This window comes from Scyliorhinus canicula, chromosome 16, assembly GCF_902713615.1.
Source record: "Scyliorhinus canicula chromosome 16, sScyCan1.1, whole genome shotgun sequence".
Taxonomy (NCBI): domain Eukaryota; kingdom Metazoa; phylum Chordata; class Chondrichthyes; order Carcharhiniformes; family Scyliorhinidae; genus Scyliorhinus; species Scyliorhinus canicula.
Window position 1 is genome coordinate 140909908 of NC_052161.1, and position 21066 is coordinate 140930973.

The following is a 21066-nucleotide window of genomic DNA, read 5'->3' on the forward strand; positions in this document are numbered from 1 at the left end:
GATGGGCCAGCGTTGTGCTTTTTAAGTCCATCTGGAATGGGTTGAAGCAAATCTCATGAAAGTTTTAAACTTAAAAAAAACCAGGCGTGGTCTTGTTGCATGTTTTGGTAAAATGTTCATTTTTAAAATTATGCTTTGATTTTTTTTTCAATATTAATGACATTTTGGGTGAGAATTTGATTATCCATCTTACTTGAGCAAGACTAAATTGACCGTTTGTGTGTGTGTGGGGCAGAAAATGAAGATAAAGACAAGCTGCTCTGCACACAGCCATGATGACAGCAGTCTAAATTTCCACAAAAGTTGGGCTCTAAGCTCTGCACCAATTTGCAGTTAGGTTCTCTATTCCTTAATATTGACCAATTTCAACGGGCAGGTCATGCAGAAAATATTCATAGAACTGATGCAGTGAGGTTCAAGAATTACAAACCTCCCAATGAATATCTCGGGAGAAAAATACTTCTGCTTAGAGAACAAATTCAGGGATATCCAGGGTTCAGGTTAAGCAGCAAGAGCCCGATTAGATATCCAGGGTTCAGGTTCAGCAGCAAGAGCCCGATTAGATATCCAGGGTTCAGGTTCAGCAGCAAGAGCCCGATTAGATATCCAGGGTTCAGGTTCAGCAGCAAGAGCCCGATTAGATATCCAGGGTTCAGGTTCAGCAGCAAGAGCCCGATTAGATATCCAGGGTTCAGGTTCAGCAGCAAGAGCCCGATTAGATATCCAGGGTTCAGGTTCAGCAGCAAGAGCCCGATTAGATATCCAGGGTTCAGGTTCAGCAGCAAGAGCCCGATTAGATATCCAGGGTTCAGGTTCAGCAGCAAGAGCCCGATTAGATATCCAGGGTTCAGGTTCAGCAGCAAGAGCCCGATTAGATATCCAGGGTTCAGGTTAAGCAGCAAGAGCCCGATTAGATATCCAGGGTTCAGGTTCAGCAGCAAGAGCCCGATTAGATATCCAGGGTTCAGGTTAAGCAGCAAGAGCCCGATTAGATATCCAGGGTTCAGGTTAAGCAGCAAGAGCCCGATTAGATATCCAGGGTTCAGGTTAAGCAGCAAGAGCCCGATTAGATATCCAGGGTTCAGGTTAAGCAGCAAGAGCCCGATTAGATATCCAGGGTTCAGGTTAAGCAGCAAGAGCCCGATTAGATATCCAGGGTTCAGGTTAAGCAGCAAGAGCCCGATTAGATATCCAGGGTTCAGGTTAAGCAGCAAGAGCCCGATTAGATATCCAGGGTTCAGGTTAAGCAGCAAGAGCCCGATTAGATATCCAGGGTTCAGGTTAAGCAGCAAGAGCCCGATTAGATATCCAGGGTTCAGGTTAAGCAGCAAGAGCCCGATTAGATATCCAGGGTTCAGGTTAAGCAGCAAGAGCCCGATTAGATATCCAGGGTTCAGGTTAAGCAGCAAGAGCCCGATTAGATATCCAGGGTTCAGGTTAAGCAGCGAGAGCCCGATTCGCTATCCAGGGTTCAGGTTAAGCAGCGAGAGCCCGATTCGTGTTCAGCCTGTTGGCAGCTGTAGGACATCTTGTTTCGGACATAAATTTCCTCAGCTGTCAACAGTTTCATCTCCTAAATTATTGGGTGTTTCTTGTATTTTTTTAATGAGAAGTCGTACGGCCGTTATCAGCCATAGGCAATTTCAGCTGTTTAGTAATAGGTGGCACGTTATCTTTGATCTGATGATTTTTGGTTCCATTTCACATGTACAGAGGGCGAAAGTGAGAAAGTTGGTCAAACAAGGTCACCCATCAATCCATGAGATTCCAGAATTGTTTTACGAGTGAATTCAGGAGGAAGAATCACTATTGTCCTGTCCCGTCTATTATTTAATTATTGGAAACTGGACATGAATTAAATAGTCACCAGTAGATTATCTAACTGTCATTACAGGAGGGCAATAAACCAGATGTTATTTTTGTGTTAATTTCCACAGTGACGTGAGGGGCTCCCTTGCGAGCATCGTAAAGCTCGTGTTGAATAAGCACCACCTGTGCCTGAAAATGGCTCAACCTAATAGTGTAGAGCATCGTTCCTGGATAGTGTTGATGTGGGCACTGAAATTAGCTTTCATTTCACCCTTTTATGGGTCTAACAAGGTTCATTTACTACCTTAATCCTAGTCCTTGACATCTATTGTTCTTTCATAGAATTCCTGGTGCAGAAGGAGGCCATTTGGTCCATCGAGTCTGCACTGACCCTACCTAGGCCCTCCCACCCTATTCCCATAACCACACCTCCCCTGCACATCTTTGGACTCCATCAGACATGGAGATCTAACTGGTTCATCACATTCCCATTTTTAAAGATGGATAACATTTTCCAATCCAATGAGACACAAGCATTGAATGTTGTAACGAGCTTTGAAAAATATTGGTTAGGGTCTGGCGTCACAACCTCATTGCAATTAGTGGTTGTCAAGAAATTTGTTCATCTTCAGCTTCCAAGTGAAAAGTTTTTGTCTACTACCTCCCCCGTGTTCTCAATTCTCAAACTCCCCTTTCAGCGGAAAGGGTGATAAATAATTAGTTCTTAAGGCACTGGTAACAATCCGGTGCCCCTTCCTAACGGTCCCGATACACTTAAAGAGATCTTCTATTTTTCACTATACCAATGTCATCTTGTCTTTGCATATCACCCATTATTGATGTTGATCGCTGATTTGGTTCTCTCCTCTTGTTCAATCCAATGTGCATACATCTTTAGAATAACTTGAGAATACAGTAATTGGGCCAAGTGCAAAACCTACCTTTACAAACATTATTCAGGAATGTTTGATTTGCAATTTAATTCTATTGAAAACGAGCTGTATAGTCAGAACAAAACATTATCATATCAGAACAAGACCAGTGTTCAGATTTTGGTTTTAAATGTCTTGTAAAATAGATAACCCCATGGAAAAATACAGACATTTTGCATTTAAGGCCACTCTACATGGTACATCAATGTCTGTGCAAATTATTAACACCTTCCACAATGTGCTTTGCAAAATTAAAACGATTATGACTGTCCATATCACATTTAAACCATGTTGGCTCTGTTACAGCTTTTGTTCCGATAGCCCAGGTTCGCCATCAAAATCCTGAATCTCATCCATCCCCAATGTGGACTTTTCACACGGGCGTTTAGTTCAGTGTGCAAAGCTTTCTGAAAGAAAATCGCTGCATAACATTCCTCTACCATCCACGTAGAATGGATTCATATATTGAAAAAAATAACCCTTTCTATTCTCCAGTTGAAATCTATATTCCGTTCATAATCTAATGCACCAAAGTAAAACTTTTATTGGACTTTATTTTTAAATTTACCAAAACTCTACATGTACACAAAATATTCCACTTTAACCAGTCGAGTTGACCAATTATTCTTCACATTGCAAATGACTTGATTCAATTATTTTACATATGAATATTTAAAAGCTTAAAAAAATTTGACGTTGAAGCCTGCTGACCTGCGATGCTGTATTGGAACACAGCACACTGTCCGCTAGAAAGCAGAGTTTTAAGATGCTAAATAGAAACGGCATCCTTTAGCTGCTGAATTGTCTTTCATCCTGATCTTTAAATAAAACGTCAGTGCATTAGAACTTGAGGCTGAAACCAGGACCGGCAGCAGAGGCTCCCTGGTTTGTGGTTGTTAGATGGAAGCCAGTGTCTTTCAAATCATCATCGCCCTGTAAAAGGAAAGAGATTGTAAATAAACCGACAAAATAAAGCTGTTTACAAAGCACTCGTTTCATTTCTTTCCTTTCTCACCCTGTGTCTTTTTTGTTTATTCCCCAGTCAGGTCAGGGAAACCAGATATCAAAGAACAAAGAAAAGTACAGCACAGGAACAGGCCCTTCGGCCCTCCCAGCCTGTACCGATCATGCTGCCCATCCAACCTAAATCATGCTACACTTCCAGGGTCCATAGCCCTCTATTCCCATCCTATTCATATATTTGTCAAGACGCCCCTTAAACGTCACTATGGTCCCTGCTTCCACCACCTCCTCCGGCAGCGAGTTCCAGGCACCCACTACCCTCTGTGGAAAAAAAACTTCTCTCACCCACCTTCTCTAAACTTTGCCCCTCGCACTGTAAACCTATGTCCCCATGTAACTGACTCTTCTGCCCTGGGAAAAATAGCATTGACTTTGCAGATTTCCGTGCACCTAATGAGCAAGAACTCCCATCCGCAGTGGAATTAGCAGTAGCTGCAAAGTACTCAATACAGAGGCTCGGCCTGGCAGGTTATCAAATCCAGCCTATTGTGTTGAATTAAGTGGCAAAAACCAGTTTGTCATTTAAAAAAAAAATCAGACTGCAGAACATAATGAATGAACTATCATTGTACTGCAGCCTGTGATGTCAGAACTATTTCCTCAATCGCCCAGTCCTCGTGGTGTCATTGGTTACAGATACAAGAGAAAAACTATTTTCACTGTGTCAGATCATTTATTATATTCAACAATTGTTGTGGTAAAAATATTAGTAACGAAGGATAAATAGTGGCACCAGGGAGATATTTCACACAAAATGATACAACACCAGGTTAAAGTCCAACATGTTTATTTCAAACACTAGCTTTCGGAGCACTGCTCCTTCCTCTGGTGAATCCGGATGTTGTAAGACTTCTTACTGTGCTCACCCCAGTCCAACGCCGGCATCTCCACATCACACAAAATGATTTTAGTGAAGCACAATTTAGGACTGTTCTCACTTGAATGGTGAAGAAAACACCATGTTTGTAACATTAACAGCACGGGAGTGTTCTGAGGTAGTATCGCACAAAACACATACATTAAAGAATAATCTTCCCTACAGTATACTTTGTAAGTCAGTGATTACGGGGTTACTGAAGTGTAAATATTTTTTTTTAAAAAATAAATAAATTTAGAGTACCCAATTCATTTTTCTTCCAATTAAGGGGCAATTTAGAATGGCCAATCCACCTACCCTGCACATCTTTGGGTTGTGGGGGCAAAACCTACGCAAACACGTGGAGAATGTGCAAACTCCACACGGACAGTGACCAAGAGCCGGGATCGAGCATGGGACCTCGGCGCCGTGAGGCAGCAGGGCTAACCCACTGCGCCACCTTGCTGCCCTACTGAAGTGTAAATATGTTTGAAAAAGAAAGAAATTTAGGATTGATGGAAAGGAGATCAACACAAAGGAACAGGCTTATTGGATCATCATTTTAAAACATTACAGATCTTTTCCAACAGACTTAAGTTTCTCGAACACTCTGCTTACAGACTTCCGTCTCATAAACATTTACACTCAACCCCACCCAGGACTCCACTAATCCCTTCCTGTACTTCATCAAGTCCTGTTTATCCATTCCTCTGTCCATGGCTCCCTGTAACGCAATTCAATGTATCGCGGTTAAAATCCTCGTCCCAATTTACAATCCTCTCCCCACCACCACCTTCTTTCCTCACAAGAAGTGGATCCACATTTAGTTGTTTGTTGTTCACTCTTTGCACATGGTTCCCAATTCAGGCTTCCAGTCACTTCTCACCATTGGTGGCCCTTTGGACCATTCTCCCTCAACCCTCCCAGCTTCCTAGTTTGTGGCTTTAAAATGATGCATTTTTTTTAGATGAAGCTTCCACCCACCTTTCCTACAATGGCTACAACCAGTTACTCTGTGGTGAAGCGGTTTTCAGTGTTAACATTTTTTAAAAATTCGTTCATGTGACGTGGACGTCGCTGGCTGGACCAGCATTTATTGTCCATCCCTAATTGTCCTTGATGGGGCAGTTAATCCCATTGCTGTGGATCTGGAGTCATGTTTAGGCCAACCCAGGTAAGGACGGCAGATTTATTTCCCTAAAAGGACATTGGTGAATTAGATGGGTTTTTACCACAATCAACATTGGTTCCAGATTTTTACTGAATTCAAATTTCACCATCTGCAGTGGTGGGATTTGAACCCGGGTCCCCAGAGTACTCTGGGTCTCTGGTTTACTAATCCAGTCACAATACCACTACGCCACCGTCTCCCCACTATAAAATCCTTGTATAAATACCAGCTGCGCATAAAAAAAAAACTTACCAATTGACTATAGCCAAGTCCACCTTCAGGGGGTCGAGGACTAGTTCCACGTTTAACTCTTTGCTGCTCACTCTTGGCAGGCCAAGTTGGGAACATGGCTGATTCAATAGGGAGTGGTGTCTCCCTGAAATATTCATGTTTCAAAGCTTCTTCAGCCGTAATTCTTTTGGCAGGACAGTAAGTCAAAAATCTGTTTCAAAAAGAGAAAGAATTGTGACAGCTTGCAGAGGGTCTGTTAACTTTGTAAATATCTGCACTTTTCAAAAAAATCTTTTAAGTAGCTGCATAAAGATATTCCACAGCAAGAACAAAATACTGCTTTTGTCACCAGCAAATTATTTGAAATGAAATAAAAATCATTGTCAACAGTATTCGCAAATTGTGTTTATCTTCGCGAGTTTCAAAACTTGTTCAAACTTTAGACTTAAACAGTAATGATGGAGAGGATTTAACTTGTAGAAGCTCATACAAGTTGCAACCTATTAAAGTTCAAGATTGTTATCACCAAATCAGTACCTCCCAATTTACATCATTTGCTTCACACTTTTCCATACCAATGGTGTTTAATTTACTTTTCAATTTCAAAAATCTTCTTACAATTTTAAGCTCTTGTGGTTTTTGGAGAAAGCTGGAGAACAGAACACTTTTGCCATTTAGATTAAACAGGTAGCAATCTTAACTGGAGGGCAGTAATCTGTTCAAATAAAACATGAATTATGAAGTCGTGATTAGGTGACCCAGAATGATTATGAGTAAGACGAAGGAACAGGTCTTTTTTAAAAAAAAGATCACAGGCTAATGGCACATCCGTGTGGGACTCAGCGAGAAATGACAGGTGTCTGAACTCTATGGATCAAATTCACAGGAAAGGTCAGACAGGCTGGTGTCTAAAGTCACATACCAGTGAGAATTTTGCCTGCACCTGCACAAACTATTTTTACACAATTTAAGAATTGCTATTCTAGTGTCAAATGATGGGCAGCGGGATGCGTCCATTATTAACTGGGCTTAGAAAACCCAATTCAATTTTATTTGGGGCCCTTACCACCAGGAGGTCTGAAGACAAATTCATTCAATCATTCTGGATTGATTGAACCCAGGGGTTGAAAGACCAAAAGAACTGTGCACCCAGGTTCAACAACCAGTAACCAAACTTAATCCTACCCGACAACAAAACCTCGCGTCTCGAATACCGTAAATTGGAGTTAAGCAAAACAACACAAAGCAGACTGAACCCCTACACTTACTTGTTCATGAGGTCAAATCCTTGATCGGATAAAAGGGCCCCGAATCTCTTACGGAGGTTGTTGAATGGATATTCGGTAAAGGTCATTTTCTTCACTGCAGGAAGCTCATTATAACCTGGCCAGATCTTCTCACTGGGTGTGCCCAACTCCTGGAGGAGAAAATAATTACAGCTCAATTTAGTGTAATCAGAGCGAGTTGCTTTTTGAATTCAAGCTTACACTTTTAGCAAATCTGCATATGCAGATGCAGCAGTGTGTCTACAAAGAAAATCATAAACCAACCCAGTTTAGACTATCAGTCCATCTATCAACTGGAATCTAGGGCTAAGAGGTTAGTCTTTTTATCAAGTTTTATGGGGTTGATGATCCACAAGGCAGAAGAGGGGGGCAGAAAGGTCAGCATTCAATGTAGAAATAGCACTAATGGAGCTGATGGGTCCAATGACCTTTTGTGACAGATGCCAATGTGCAAGAACACCCACACACTGCATTGGTCAGGCAATTGCATACCTTTTTGTGAGTTTAGAAATAGTGCACAATTAGTAAAATTTAAAGTGCGTGTGTTGAAGTGAAAGGTGGAGAGAATGAGCCCCCTGAGGCAGGCACCAGCTTTATCTTTAGAACTGTCGAGGGAATGTGCTTGGGATTTTTTCTCTTGTATTATTATTGGAAACCCACCAAAAAGGCAGGTTTGAGAAAAGCCGCATTGCAGGAACTATGGTGATTAGCAGAGAGCAGAAAGTGAACGGTACAGGCGCTGGCCTCATGTCTGAACAAAATCATGTCGGATACCTGTTTTAATAAGGTCACAAACCTTAAAAATTTTGTTAATCTGATCGATTTCTGATTTCCCTGGAAACAGAGGCTTCTGAGTTAGAAACTCAGCAAAGATGCAGCCCACAGACCAGAGATCAATCGCAGTTGAGTATTCCTACAAAGAAAACAAACAGTAAGATGCCAGCAGCACTGTTTTCATACATCTATTTTCAAAAAGAAACTTTCCAGTGATCCTACACAAAAAATCAAAATAGTCCTTCCTCATCAGGGTAGGTGGAGATAATTAGATACATATTTAAATATGCAAATTTGCTACCTTTGTGTAGGGGTACTAGCAAGGCCAGGCCCAATATTCTCCCTCGTGAATTCCCCCCAAATTAAACACCAATCCTCTGATTCCGCAACACAGTGAGATAGATAGGCATCATTTAAAATATGTCCTAGTAAATCAGATTGTCCACAATTGCTGCAGTGACTCAATTGTTATTCACTGATTCTATCGCAAAATATGTTCCACATTCATCTTGAATTAATGGCAGACATTCCATTTCTACTGAAACGAACCAGCCACACATTACAATATAAACTTTAATCAAACAAGTGCATTTGTTTGAAGGGTGGGTCTGGTACCAAAACACTATTTTAAACCTGTGTTTCACGATGCACTACTTCTATAGCGTTAATGGAAACATAAATAATTGATTGGAAAAGACACCAGAACACTGGCAAGATACAGTACAATATCATAATAGATACTGCAGTAAATTGGTTGCAAAAAGACAATTAGTATCTTCATGTTGATCTGCAGAATCAAATCAAAAGCACAGATACTGTTGCAAAGAGTTCTTTTCAATTTCCAAAGCGATTACCCACCTCACTGCCAGGCTCAGATCACTAACCTTTGCACCAAGTAGTAGCTCAGGGGTTCGATACCAGAGAGTTACAACCACTGGCGTGTAAGACTTCAATGGGGAGCCATACTCTCGAGCAAGCCCAAAGTCGCCAATCTAGAGAACATTTAGTAAAATGTGTTTTACTCAGGCAAGTTGGCATCCATTACCAAAACAACTCAGGAACATCTTTTAATATTCTACAAACATTAAGTACTTCAAAGGGAACACTGCTCAGCATAGACTATCTCTTGCGGAGTCATCAACATTGAATTTGCTGATGATTCCCAGTGGGTCAGAATGGAGGAGAGTTTGTGTAGGGGGTCGGGATTGAAGGCGCTAGCAACAGCGCCGCTCCTGATGGACCCAGGGAAATACTCAGGGAGTCCGATAGTAATAGCTTCATTGAGAATTTGGAGGCAGTTTCAGCAACACTTCCAAGGGAAATGCCGATTTGCGGGAACCACAGATTTGAGCCAGGGAAGTGGGACAGAAATTTTCAGAAATGGGAGAAAGGGATTAAGACACTAAAAGATTTGTTTCTTGGGGATCGGTTTGCAGGATTGAAGAAGCTCGGAGCGAAGTATGGGCTGGTGCAGGGGGAAATGTTTAGATACATGCAGGTCGAGATTTTGCCAGAAAGGAAATACAGAGCTTCCCGGTGGAGCCGCCTCCACATTGCTGGAGGGGGTGCTGGCGACAGGAGGACTGGAGAAGGGGGTAGTGTGGGCAGTTTACGGGGCTATTTTGGAAGAGGAGAAGGCACCACTGGAAGGGATCAAAGCAAAGTGGGAGGAAGAGGGGATGGAGGGGTTCTGGTGTGAGGTGCTCTGGAGGGTGAATGCCTCCACCTCGTGCACGAGGTTGGGGCTGATACAGCTGAAGGTGGTATATCGAGCACACCTCACAAGGGCGAGGATGAGTCGGCTCTTTGAGGGGGTAAAGATGTATGTGATTGTTGTGGGGGAGGGGCATAAATCATGTTCATATATTTTGGTCCTGTCCAAAGCTGGAGGATTACTGGAAGGACGTGTTTTTTTTATTTTAGAGTACCCAATTATTTTTTTCAATTAAGGGGCACTTTAAAGTGGCCAATCTATCTATTCGGCACATCTTTGGGTTGTGGGGGTGAAACCCACGCAGACACGGGGAGAATATGCAAACTCCACGTGGACAGTGACCCAGGGCTGGGATTTGAACCCAGGTCCTCAATGCCGTAGGGGAAGGAGGTTTTTAGAGTAATCTCTAAAGTGGTGCATGTGAAACTGGACCCGGGCCCTCGGGAAGCCATATTCGGGATGTGGGATCAGCCAGGGGTGGAAACGGGTGCGGAGGCTGATGTGGTAGCCTTCACCTCGTTGATCGCCCGAAGGCGGATCCTGCTGGGATGGAGAGCAACCTCTCCACCCTGTGCCCTGGCGTGGCGGGGGGACCTGCTGGAATTCTTGACTCTTGAGAAGGTTAAGTTTGAACTGAGGGGAAGGATGGAGGGGTTCTACATTTCATGGGCGTTATTCATTATGCACTTTCAAGAACTGGATAACATCGAACATTAGCTACGGGGGCGACTGTATGTGTAAATGGTGAGTATTGGTGATTTTGATTCCTTTTTGTCATTTGTTTACGTGAACATGGAGGCTGCTGTTTGGGGGTTTGATGGGAGGATGGGATCGTTGTTATTGATGTTGGGATTGACATTACATTCATTACTGATTATTGTTTATTATTTATTGTTGGGTGGGTGCAAATTTGGGAGAAAATGTGAAAAAGGAGAATAACAAATATTTAAAAAAAACACTGAATTTGCTGATATTGAAAATCTTTACCACTTGCTTTAAAAGTCATTTACCACTGATGCAATCTATAATTGAACAATGAATGCACATTAGATATGCCAACTTGTACCCGGTTAGAAAGTGCATCAGCAATTAGTTGTTAGTTTGATACCAATAGTACAGCAAGAAGTCAGAACAATTCTGCATCTGATCCCATTCTTGGCGTTAACATTACAAAAAGCAACAAGCAGAGGAAGAGAGATTTGAAACAAGTGGGAGGAAAAGGGATTGAACATATTATCTTTTCAGTCATTCTTAGCCAGTCTCATGCAGCAACACCCGAATCAAAACGGAAACCAGCCTAGGAACGTGGCTGGGAGCAGGTTATTTGTTGCCTTACAGTAAGGAATGGTGCAGAACCTGCACAGCGAGGGAAATGAGAAAAAACACTAACTAAACAAGGAATAGAGTGAGAGAGGTCTACAGCACAGAAAGGGCCCTACAGCCCATCGTGCCTGCGCCAGTCAAAAACAACCTAACTATTCTAATCCCGTTTCCCAGCACTTGTCTGCCGTGGCATCACAACTGCACATCCAAATACTTCTTAAATGTTCTGAGGGTCTCTGCCTCCATCACCCAGCGAGTTCCAGACTCCCACCACCCTCTGGGTGAAAAGGTTTTTCCTCACATCCCCTCTAAACCTCCTGCCCCTTACCTTAAATCTCTGCCCCCTGGTCATTGACCCCTCCGCCAAGGGGAATGGTTTATTCCTGTCTATCTATGCCCCTCATAATTTTATACATCTCAATCATGTCCCCCCCTCAGTCCCCTCTGCTCCAAGGAAAACTTTCCCAGTCTATCCAATCTCTCTTCATAACTAAAACTCTCCAGCCCAGGCAACATCCTAGTAAATCTCCTCCGAGTACCCAATTCTATATTTTTCAATTAAGGGGCAATTTAGCGCAGCCAATCCAGCAAGGCATCTTTGGTTTCTGTCGGTGAGACCCACACAGACACGGGGAGAATATAATAATAATAATCTATTATTGTCACAAGTAGGCTTACATTAACACTGCAATGAAGTTACTGTGAAAATCCCCTAGTCGCCACATTCCGGCGCCTGTTCGGGTACACTGAGGGAGAATTCAGAATGTCCAAATTACCTAACAGCACGTCTTTCGGGACTTGTGGGAGGAAACCGGAGCACCTGGAGGAAACCCACCCAGACACGGGGAGAATGTGCAGACAGCGTGCAGACAGTGACCCAAGCCGGGAATCAAACCCGGGACCCTAGTGCTATGAAGCCATAATTCTAAGCACCATGCAACTGTGCTGCCCATCATATATGTGTACCATTTGCCTTCTTAATCACTGTGTCCACCTGCTCTGCTACCTTAAGGGACCGGTGTACATGCACACCAAGGTCCCTCTGAACCTCAGAGCTGCCCACTGACTTGCCGTTTATCATATAGTCCCTTGCCTGGTTTGTCCTGCCCAAGTGCATCACCTCGAACGTATCCAGATAAGAACTAATGAAATACAGAGACAGCATTGCAGACTATATAATGCACAATTTAGGACTGAAAAAAGAAACCGCTAAACCAGAAATATGCGTTTATAATGAATAATATATACACTCTGAACATGGTGATCACAAACACATTGGTTTCAGAGGAAGAGAGACTTAGAGCATCATCCTGTTAAAATGGAAACACGTCAGTGATATCTACCATCCCACTCCAACAGGACTGACCTTAAGGATTCCCGAATGGCTGAGGAGGAGATTAGATGTCTTTAAGTCCCGGTGCAAAATCCAGTTATCATGAAGATGTCGAACACCTTTTAGAAGTTGTATCATAAGTGTTTTAACTTCCCCTGGAAACGGATTTTAAAGATTTGTAAGTTTTCAAATTTAAGTGGCTCCATCGCCTACAACCCAGTTAAAGTCAGCAATACTGCGATGTGTGTTTGCCCTCCTCAACCTTTCTGCAACTGCTTAATGACCACTGAACAAATCCCATCCTCTGTGATAATGTATTATCACTATCACAGCCCAACTTATCCATTATAGCCAAACATCCTGTAATAGTTTCCTGTTGCACAATCACAATGGTTCTGTTCCAAGACTCGACCCTTTAGCCTTCAGTTTTCCTCACTTGCACGTGGCTCCTTTGGCAACATTGTGCACAGACGGAATTTGCTTCAGTACAATGCCAGGTTTATTGCTCCACAACCTTCCTTCATTCCACTCTTGTTGCTGTGCTCTGTTCTGATGTTGATGAGCCAGAGCTCTCTTCAAACAACTTATAAAAATTAAGGTAATAAATCGAGCAATATGTAGGCTAGCACCAAAAATGGAAATGAAAGTTGCTGGTGGCAATAGATATCCACTAACATCCTTCATGCTACCCCCACCCAGACTGACGCATATGACTGGGCTGTACTCCCATATTTAGGGTTGGAAGGAAAATACACTGACAGTGTTACCCACATTCCAATAATTAATTATTTGCACAAAGCATGCGGGTGAGCAACTTTAAGGACAAAAATAGTTCCATGGGGCTGATTGAAAATCTGAAGTATGGTTCCACAGAGTGGCCAAGTTACATACTGCATGCTAGCATTAAAAGCACATTTGCAGATGCAATATTTAACACTAACAATCTGACTGGCTGATAAAAGCCCACATTCCTAAAATGCATTCAACTATCAAGATTCAGTAATTACTTTACAGTCTATAAATTCAAAATGAATGCACTGGAGGCATGTGTTGTGGTGAAAGATGTGCAGCTATTGACAGCTGGGTCCTCATCACAATATCAAACATAGTGCTGAACTTGTATGGTAATTGTGCTGACATTCAAAGCCACACAAAATGTATTTCCTATTAAAAAGAATGATCATCACAAATACTTATTAATGAAATGTCACAAATACACAAGTCACGGCAAAAAAGGGGAAGAGGGGGGAATTTAAACTGATTGGAATTACAGCATTACTGTGGATCTTAATCCTCAAACTCCTCACAAAACACTCCAAAATACAGCTGTTCGGAATATTATCAAACTTTGCTATCCTTGCTTAGAATTCATTAGGCTGGAAGAATTTAAAAATGAGGATAATTTGATTCCAACTCCATGCTGGTGACTGTAAACAATGTACTGAATAATCAGTTAACGTTACAAGAACATTTACTGATTCCCTGCAGCCACAGTGATAATGAGGTGACTTCTCAACAAGTGGGAAATTTATCTTGCGAAAAGGTGGAGTGGAAATTTGGTACTTTAACCTGCGATGTCACGACTTGGGTTCACTTTGTGTTTGGCTCTGGAAGCAATCGAGTCCTTGTCAACCGCAACTTTTGTTGACAATATCTTATTAGCGTTGATTGTTTTAATGTGGAAGATTTCTGATTTTGTAATGATCACAGATGACTGTACCTGGTAAGAATGGTTGTTTCATGGTTTCCATTAAACTCTTGAGATCATGCTCAACGTAGTTCATAACTATATATATCTTATCCATGTTGCTTCCCACAACAATTTCCTGAAAAAATAAAAGATGATTCAATAAATATCTATTTTCATATACAATATTACCTCTCACTGGTACAGCACACTCACCGCTCATGGGAGAGCACAGCAATGGCAACATTAACATCTAATCTCATAAAACATAATTTTAGATATAATCTATAATCCTTTCAATTGACAGAGTTTAATTGTATTCCCCCTCCGCAGCCCCCTCACACACACAACTGCTCACACACACACAACTGTATTCCAGTGGATAATAAACATTTAACCAGTGTTATCAAATATAACACTTCACACTCAATTCATCAAGGGCGGCACAGTGGTTAGCACAGCTACTTCACAGCAGCAGGGACCCGGATTCAATTCTGGCCTTGGGTGAGTGTGTGGAGTTTGCACGTTCTTCCTGTGTCTGCGTGGGTTTCCTCCGGATTCTCCAGTTTCCTCCCGCAGTCCAAAGATGTGCAGGTTAGGTGGATTAGCTATGATAAAATTGCCCGTGCCCAGGGGTGTACAGGTTGGATGTACAGGTTAGGTAGGGTTATGGGAATAGGGTGGGGGAGTGGGTCTAGGTAAGGGTGTTCTTTCAGAGGGCTGGTGCAGATTTGATGGGCCGAATTACCTCCTTCTGCACTATAGAGATTCTATCAAATCGAAAGGGAAAAATGTGCAATCTTTGCTGAAATATTCCTGTGTAAACTAAATTTAACGCACCACCAGCTAATTACCGGGTATACTCACATCTCTCCCACACACATTTAATTGTTTACTTACTCTAACAGTGACAATGTTTGGGTGCTGTGCTTTCAATATGGTGTTGATTTCCCGTAGGGACGTAATCGGAAATCCTTCCTTCTCCTTTTCCATTTTTAATCGTTTCAAAGCCACTATTTCATCTGAAACAAACAAAATTCCCACACTAAACAAATTAATACTAAGATCACATCGACTAACATTTTCATGATTCCGTGATTATAGAGGCATCATTTGTATGTATGGGCCATTTACAAAGGCACAGTTAGAATTCTACAAACAGCCAGAAGGCTGGAAGGTTAAGATCAGGCAAGGCCGGAAATTGCCCGAGTTCTTATCTTTCACCAACAATAACTTAACAGAAAGCTCACTCCATTTGTTTTGAATTGTGCGGTTCCTTTTTTGAGAGTGACAGTCAAGTTTGGTTATCACCTTGTGAAACATTCAGAACAACAGACTGTCAGTTGTGCGAATGCCTGATTGTTGCCCCTTACAGAGAAATGGAAATGTGATAGTCTTAGCTTTTCAGTAAAGGCAGGGGCTGTTGCTGGAATCCACATGTACAAAAGAAACGCTCGTTCAGACTCAGCCTGTCAGCTGTCAGGCTCAATCCATGTGGCAATAGTTATTCTTCATTAATTGCTGCAGTGACACCCAGTGCTCAATGGCATCAGTCTAAATCTCCCCAGTGCTTCCGCTATACTGCTGCTTTGATTTATTTACTCTACAGTGATGCCCACGACGGTGCTTTCATCTGAAGCTACCTAGTAAATGCAAAAAGTGAACAAAACTGCACAAAACATAATGCAAGATGCTCCAAAATAGAGGGAAAGGCTGAATCATCAGAAGAAATTAATCTCGTTGTGCACGTTTCTGTCCGACACTTCAACTCTCCTTCTCCAGCTTTAACTATATTGAAACCACAGTTAAATCCTGCCTATAGGTTTCAACAACTTAGCCCATGCCCATGTGTAAAGGTTATATTACTGGACCAATAACCACAGCACAAGCTCAAATTCCATCAAAGTAGTTAGAGAAATTTAATTCAGTTTTTAAAACCTGTAAGCAAAAACTTGGCAGGAAAAGTGGCTGAGCAGCAGTCAGATTTCTGTAAAAACCCAACTGATTCAATGATTATCAGGGAGGTTGGATAGCATGGTGGTTACTGTACGGGCAATCCAGAGGCCTGGGTTGATGATTTGAAGACACACATTTAAATTCCACCACGGATCTGGAGGAATGTAAATTCAATTAATTAATTAAAAATTGGAATAAAATGCTGGTCTCATTAATAGTGATCATGGAACTACCAGATGTGCTTCACTAATGCTCTCAGCCCCTCTTACTGAGCCTGGCCTATAAGTGACTGCAGGCCAGGATACAATGCGGTTGACTCTTAACCACCCCCTAAAATGACCAAAGACGACGAGCCGGTGTACATGGCTACCCACCACCGGCTCGAGTAATCATGGCCGTAAAACCATTATCTATTGTTATGATAGAGATAGAGAAATACAGCACAGAACAGGCCCTTTGGCCCACGATGTTATGCTGAACTTTTGTCCTAGGTTAATCATAGAATTTAGGACACTAAGGGCAATTTTTCATGGCCAATCCACCCAACCTGCACATCTTTGGACTGTGGGAGGAAACCGGAGCACCCGGAGGAAACCCACGCACACACGGGGAGGATGTGCAGACTCCGCACAGACAGTGATCCAAGTCGAAATCGAACTTGGGACCCTGGAGCTGTTAAGCAATTGTGCTATCCATAATGCTACCGTGCTGCCCTTAAGAAGAAGTTAATCTACACTCCATTATTCTACCCTAATCCATGTACCTATCCAATAGCCGCTTGAAGGTCCCAAACGTTTCCGACTCAACTACTTCCACAGGCAGTGCATTCCATGCCCCCACTAGTCTCTGGGTAAAGAACCTACCTCTGACATCCCCTCTATATCTTCCACCATTTATCTTAAATTTATGTCCCCTTGTAATGGTGTGTTCCACCCGGGGACAAAGTATCTGACTGTCTCCTCTATCTATTCCCCTGATCATCTTATAAACCTCTATCAAGTCGCCCCTCATCCTTCTCCGTTCTAATGAGAAAAGGCCTAGCACCCTCAACCTTTCCTCGTATGACCTACTCTCCATTCCAGGCAACATCCTGGTAAATCTCCTTTGCACCTTTTCCAAAGTTTCCACAGCCTTCCTAAAATGAGGCGACCAGAACTGCACACAGTACTCCAAATGTGGCCTGACCAAGGTTTTGTCCAGCTGCATCATCACCTCACGGCTCTTAAATTCAATCCCTCTGCTAATGAACGCTAGCACACCATAGGCCTTCTTCACAGCTCTATCCACTTGAGTGGCAACTTTCAAAGATCTATGAACATAGACCCCAAGATCTCTCTGCTCCTCCACATTGCCAAGAACCCTACCGTTAACCCTGTATTCCGCATTCATATTTGTCCTTCCAAAATGGACAACCTCACACTTGTCAGGGTTAAACTCCATCTGCCACTTCTCAGCCCAGCTCTGCATCCTATCTATATCTCTTTGAAGCCGACAACAGCCCTCCTCACTATCCACAACTCCACCAATCTTCGTATCATCTGCAAATTTACTGACCCACCCTTCAACTCCCTCATCCAAGTCGTTAATGAAAATCACAAACAGCAGAGGACCCAGAACTGATCCCTGCGGTACGCCACTGGTAACTGGGCTCTAGGCTGAATATTTGCCATCCACCACCACTCTCTGTCTTCTATCGGTTAGCCAGTTTGTTATCCAACTGGCCAAAGTTCCCACTATCCCATGCCTCCTTACTTTCTGCACAAGCCTACAATGGGGAACCTTATCAAATGCCTTACTAAAATCCATGTACACTACATCCACTGCTTTACCTTCATCCACATGCTTGGTCACCTCCTCAAAGAAGTCAATAAGACTTGTAAGGCAAGACCTACCCCTCACAAATCCGTGCTGACTATCGCTAATCGAGCAGTGTCTTTCCAGATGCTCAGAAATCCTATCCCTCAGTACCCTTTCCATTACTTTGCCTACCACCGAAGTAAGACCAACTGGCCTGTAATTCCCAGGGTTATCCCTATTCCCTTTTTTGAACAGGGGCACGACATTCGCCACTCTCCAATCCTCTGGTACCACCCCTGTTGACAGCGAGGACGAAAAGATCATTGCCAACGGCTCTGCAATTTCATTTCTTGCTTCCCATAGAATCCTTGGATATGTCCCGTCAGGCCCGGGGGACTTGTCTATCCTCAAGTTTTTCAAAACACGCATCACATCTTCCTTCCTGACAAGTATCTCCTCGAGCTTATCAGTCTGTTTCACACTGTTCTCTCCAACAATATGGCCCCTCTCGTTTGTAAATACTGAAGAAAAATACTTGTTCAAGACCTCTCCTATCTCTTCAGACTCAATACACAATCTCCCGCTACTGTCCTTAATCGGACCTACCCTCGCTCTAGTCATTCTCATATTTCTCACATATGTGTAAAAGGCCTTGGGGTTTTCCTTGATTCTACCTGCCAAAGATTTTTCATGCCCTCTCTTAGCTCTCCTAATCCCTTTCTTCAGTTCCCTCCTGGCTATCTTGTATCCCTCCAGTGCCCTGTCTGAACCTTGTTTCTTCAGCCTTACATAAGTCTCCTTCTACATCTTAACAAGACATTCAACCTCTCTTGTCAACCATGGTTCCCTCACTCGACCATCTCTTCCCTGCCTGACAGGGCCATACATATAAAAGACACGCAGTACCTGTTCCTTGAACAAGTTCCACCTTTCACTTGTGTCCTTCCCTGACAGCCTATGTTCCCAACTTCTGCACTTCAATTCTTGTCTGACAGCATTGTATTTACCCTTCCACCAATTATAAACCTTGCCCTGTTGCACGCACCTATCCCTCTCCATAACTAAAGTGAAAGTCACAGAATTATGGTCACTACCTCCAAAATACTCCCCCACTAACAAATCTATCACCTGCCCTGGTTCATTACCAAGTACTAAATCCAATATGGCCTCCCCTCTGGTCGGACAATCTACATACTGTGTTAGAAAAGCTTCCTGGACACACTGCACAAACACTACCCCATCCAAACTATTTGATCTAAAGAGTTTCCACTCAATGTTTGGGAAGTTGAAGTCACCCATGACTACTACCCTGTGACTTCTGCACCTTTCCAAAATCTGTTTCCCAATCTGTTCCTCCACATCTCTGCTGCTATTGGGGGGCCTATGGAAAACTCCCAACAAGGTGACTGCTCCTTTCCTATTTCTGACTTCAACCCATATTACCTCAGTAGGCAGATCCCCCTCGAACTGCCTTTCTGCAGCTCTAATTAACAATGCCACCCCTCCACCTCTTTTACCATCCTCCCTAATCTTGTTGAAACATCTATAACCAGGGACCACCAACAACCATTTCTGCCCCTCTTCTATCCAAGTTTCCGTGATGGCCACCACATCGTAGTCCCAAGTACCGATCCATGCCTTAAGTTCACCCACCTTATTCCTGATGCTTCTTGCATTAAAGTATACACACTTCAACCCATCTACCCATCTCCTTCCCTGCAAGTACTCTCCTTTGTCAGTGTTACCTTCCCCACTGCATCACTACGTGCTTTGGCGTCTTGAATATCGGCTTCCTTAGTTGTGGACTACAAATCCGGTTCCCATTCCCCTGCCAAATTAGTTTAAACTCTCCCGAAGAGTACTAGAAAACCTCCCCCCCAGGATATTGGTGCCCCTCTGGTTCAGATGCAACCCGTCCTGCTTGTACAGGTCCCACCTTCCCCAGAATGCGCTCCAATTATCCAAATACCTGAAGCCCTCCCTCCTACACCATTCCTGCAGCCACGTGTTCAACTGCACTCTCTCCCTATTCCTAGCCTCGCTATCACGTGGCACCGGCAACGAACCAGAGATGATAACTCTGTCTGTCCTGGCCTTTAACTTCCAGCCTAACTCCCTAAACTTGTTTATTACCTCCACACCCTTTTTCCTACCTACGTCGTTGGTACCAATGTGCACCACGACTTCTGGCTGCTCACCCTCCCCCTTCAGGATCCTGAAGACACGATCCGAGACATCCCTGGCCCTGGCACCCGGGAGGCAACATACCTTTCGGGAGTATCGCTCGCGACCACAGAATCTCCTATCTATTCCCCTAACCATTGAATCTCCTATTACTATTGCTTTTCTATGCTCTTCTGAGCCCCAGAGCCAGACTCAGTGCCAGAGACTTGGCCACTGGGGCCTTCCCTGGTAGGTCATCCCCTCCCAACAGCATCCAAAACGGTATACTTGTTTTGAAGGGGAACGGCCACGAGGGATCCCTGCACTGTCTGCCTGTTAGTTTTCTTTCCCCTGACTGTAACCCAGCTACTCTTGTCCAGTACCTTGGGTGTGGCTACCTCCCTGTAACTCTTCTCGATAACCCCCTCTGCCTCCCGGATGATCCGAAGTTCATCCAGCTCCAGTTCCTTAACACGGTCTCTGAGGAGCTGGAGTTGGGTGCACTTCCCGCAGGTATAGTCAGCGGGGACACCAGTGGTATCCCTCACCACCCACATCCTACAGGAGGAGCATGCAACTGCCCTAGCCTCCATCCCCTCTTACTTTACAGAATTAGCTGCCCCGTGGACCAACTGGACCTCCGCCCTCCGACTCTGCTTCCAGTCAGCTGTACTCTAAACTCCTATAAAAACCCATCTGATTCATTAATGTCCCCTTCAGGAAAGGAAATCTGCTGTGGTTACCCAGCCTGGCCTACATGTGGCTCGAGACCCATAGCAATGTAGTTGACTCTTAAATGCCCTCTGAATGTTGAAGCGCAATTAGGGACAGGCAATAAATGCTGACATTGCTAGTGATGTTCACATCCTAATGATTTTGTTAAAATAATCTTTATGGAGGAAAGAGCTTCGTTGTCCTTGCCCAGTCTGGCCTCATATGGCTCCAGTCTCAACCAATGTGCTTTAATGTTAATGAAATGACCTAGCATCAGATTTCTACAAAGAACCAGAA

The 21066-nt window shown here is 43.4% G+C and overlaps 1 protein-coding gene across 24 annotated transcripts in view; it reads right to left on the reverse strand.

The window, feature by feature from the left end:
- Window positions 1–2849: 2849 nt before the first annotated feature.
- Window positions 2850–21066, reverse strand: part of cdk11b (cyclin-dependent kinase 11B) — a 64972-nt gene continuing 46755 nt past the window's right edge. For 18 of the 24 annotated variants that reach the window (XM_038773942.1, XM_038773930.1, XM_038773941.1 and 15 more), the window contains 8 exons: window positions 15040–15161; window positions 14173–14278; window positions 12486–12607; window positions 8967–9074; window positions 8105–8221; window positions 7291–7439; window positions 6044–6233; window positions 2850–3674 (listed from right to left, as the gene is read on the reverse strand). In XM_038773942.1, coding sequence (XP_038629870.1) covers window positions 3582–3674; window positions 6044–6233; window positions 7291–7439; window positions 8105–8221; window positions 8967–9074; window positions 12486–12607; window positions 14173–14278; window positions 15040–15161 — 1007 coding nt within the window. In that variant the 3' untranslated portion in view covers window positions 2850–3581. The remainder of the gene's footprint in view (window positions 3675–6043; window positions 6234–7290; window positions 7440–8104; window positions 8222–8966; window positions 9075–12485; window positions 12608–14172; window positions 14279–15039; window positions 15162–21066) is intronic. The other 6 variants (XM_038773937.1, XM_038773946.1, XM_038773935.1 and 3 more) reach the window with 1 other exon arrangement.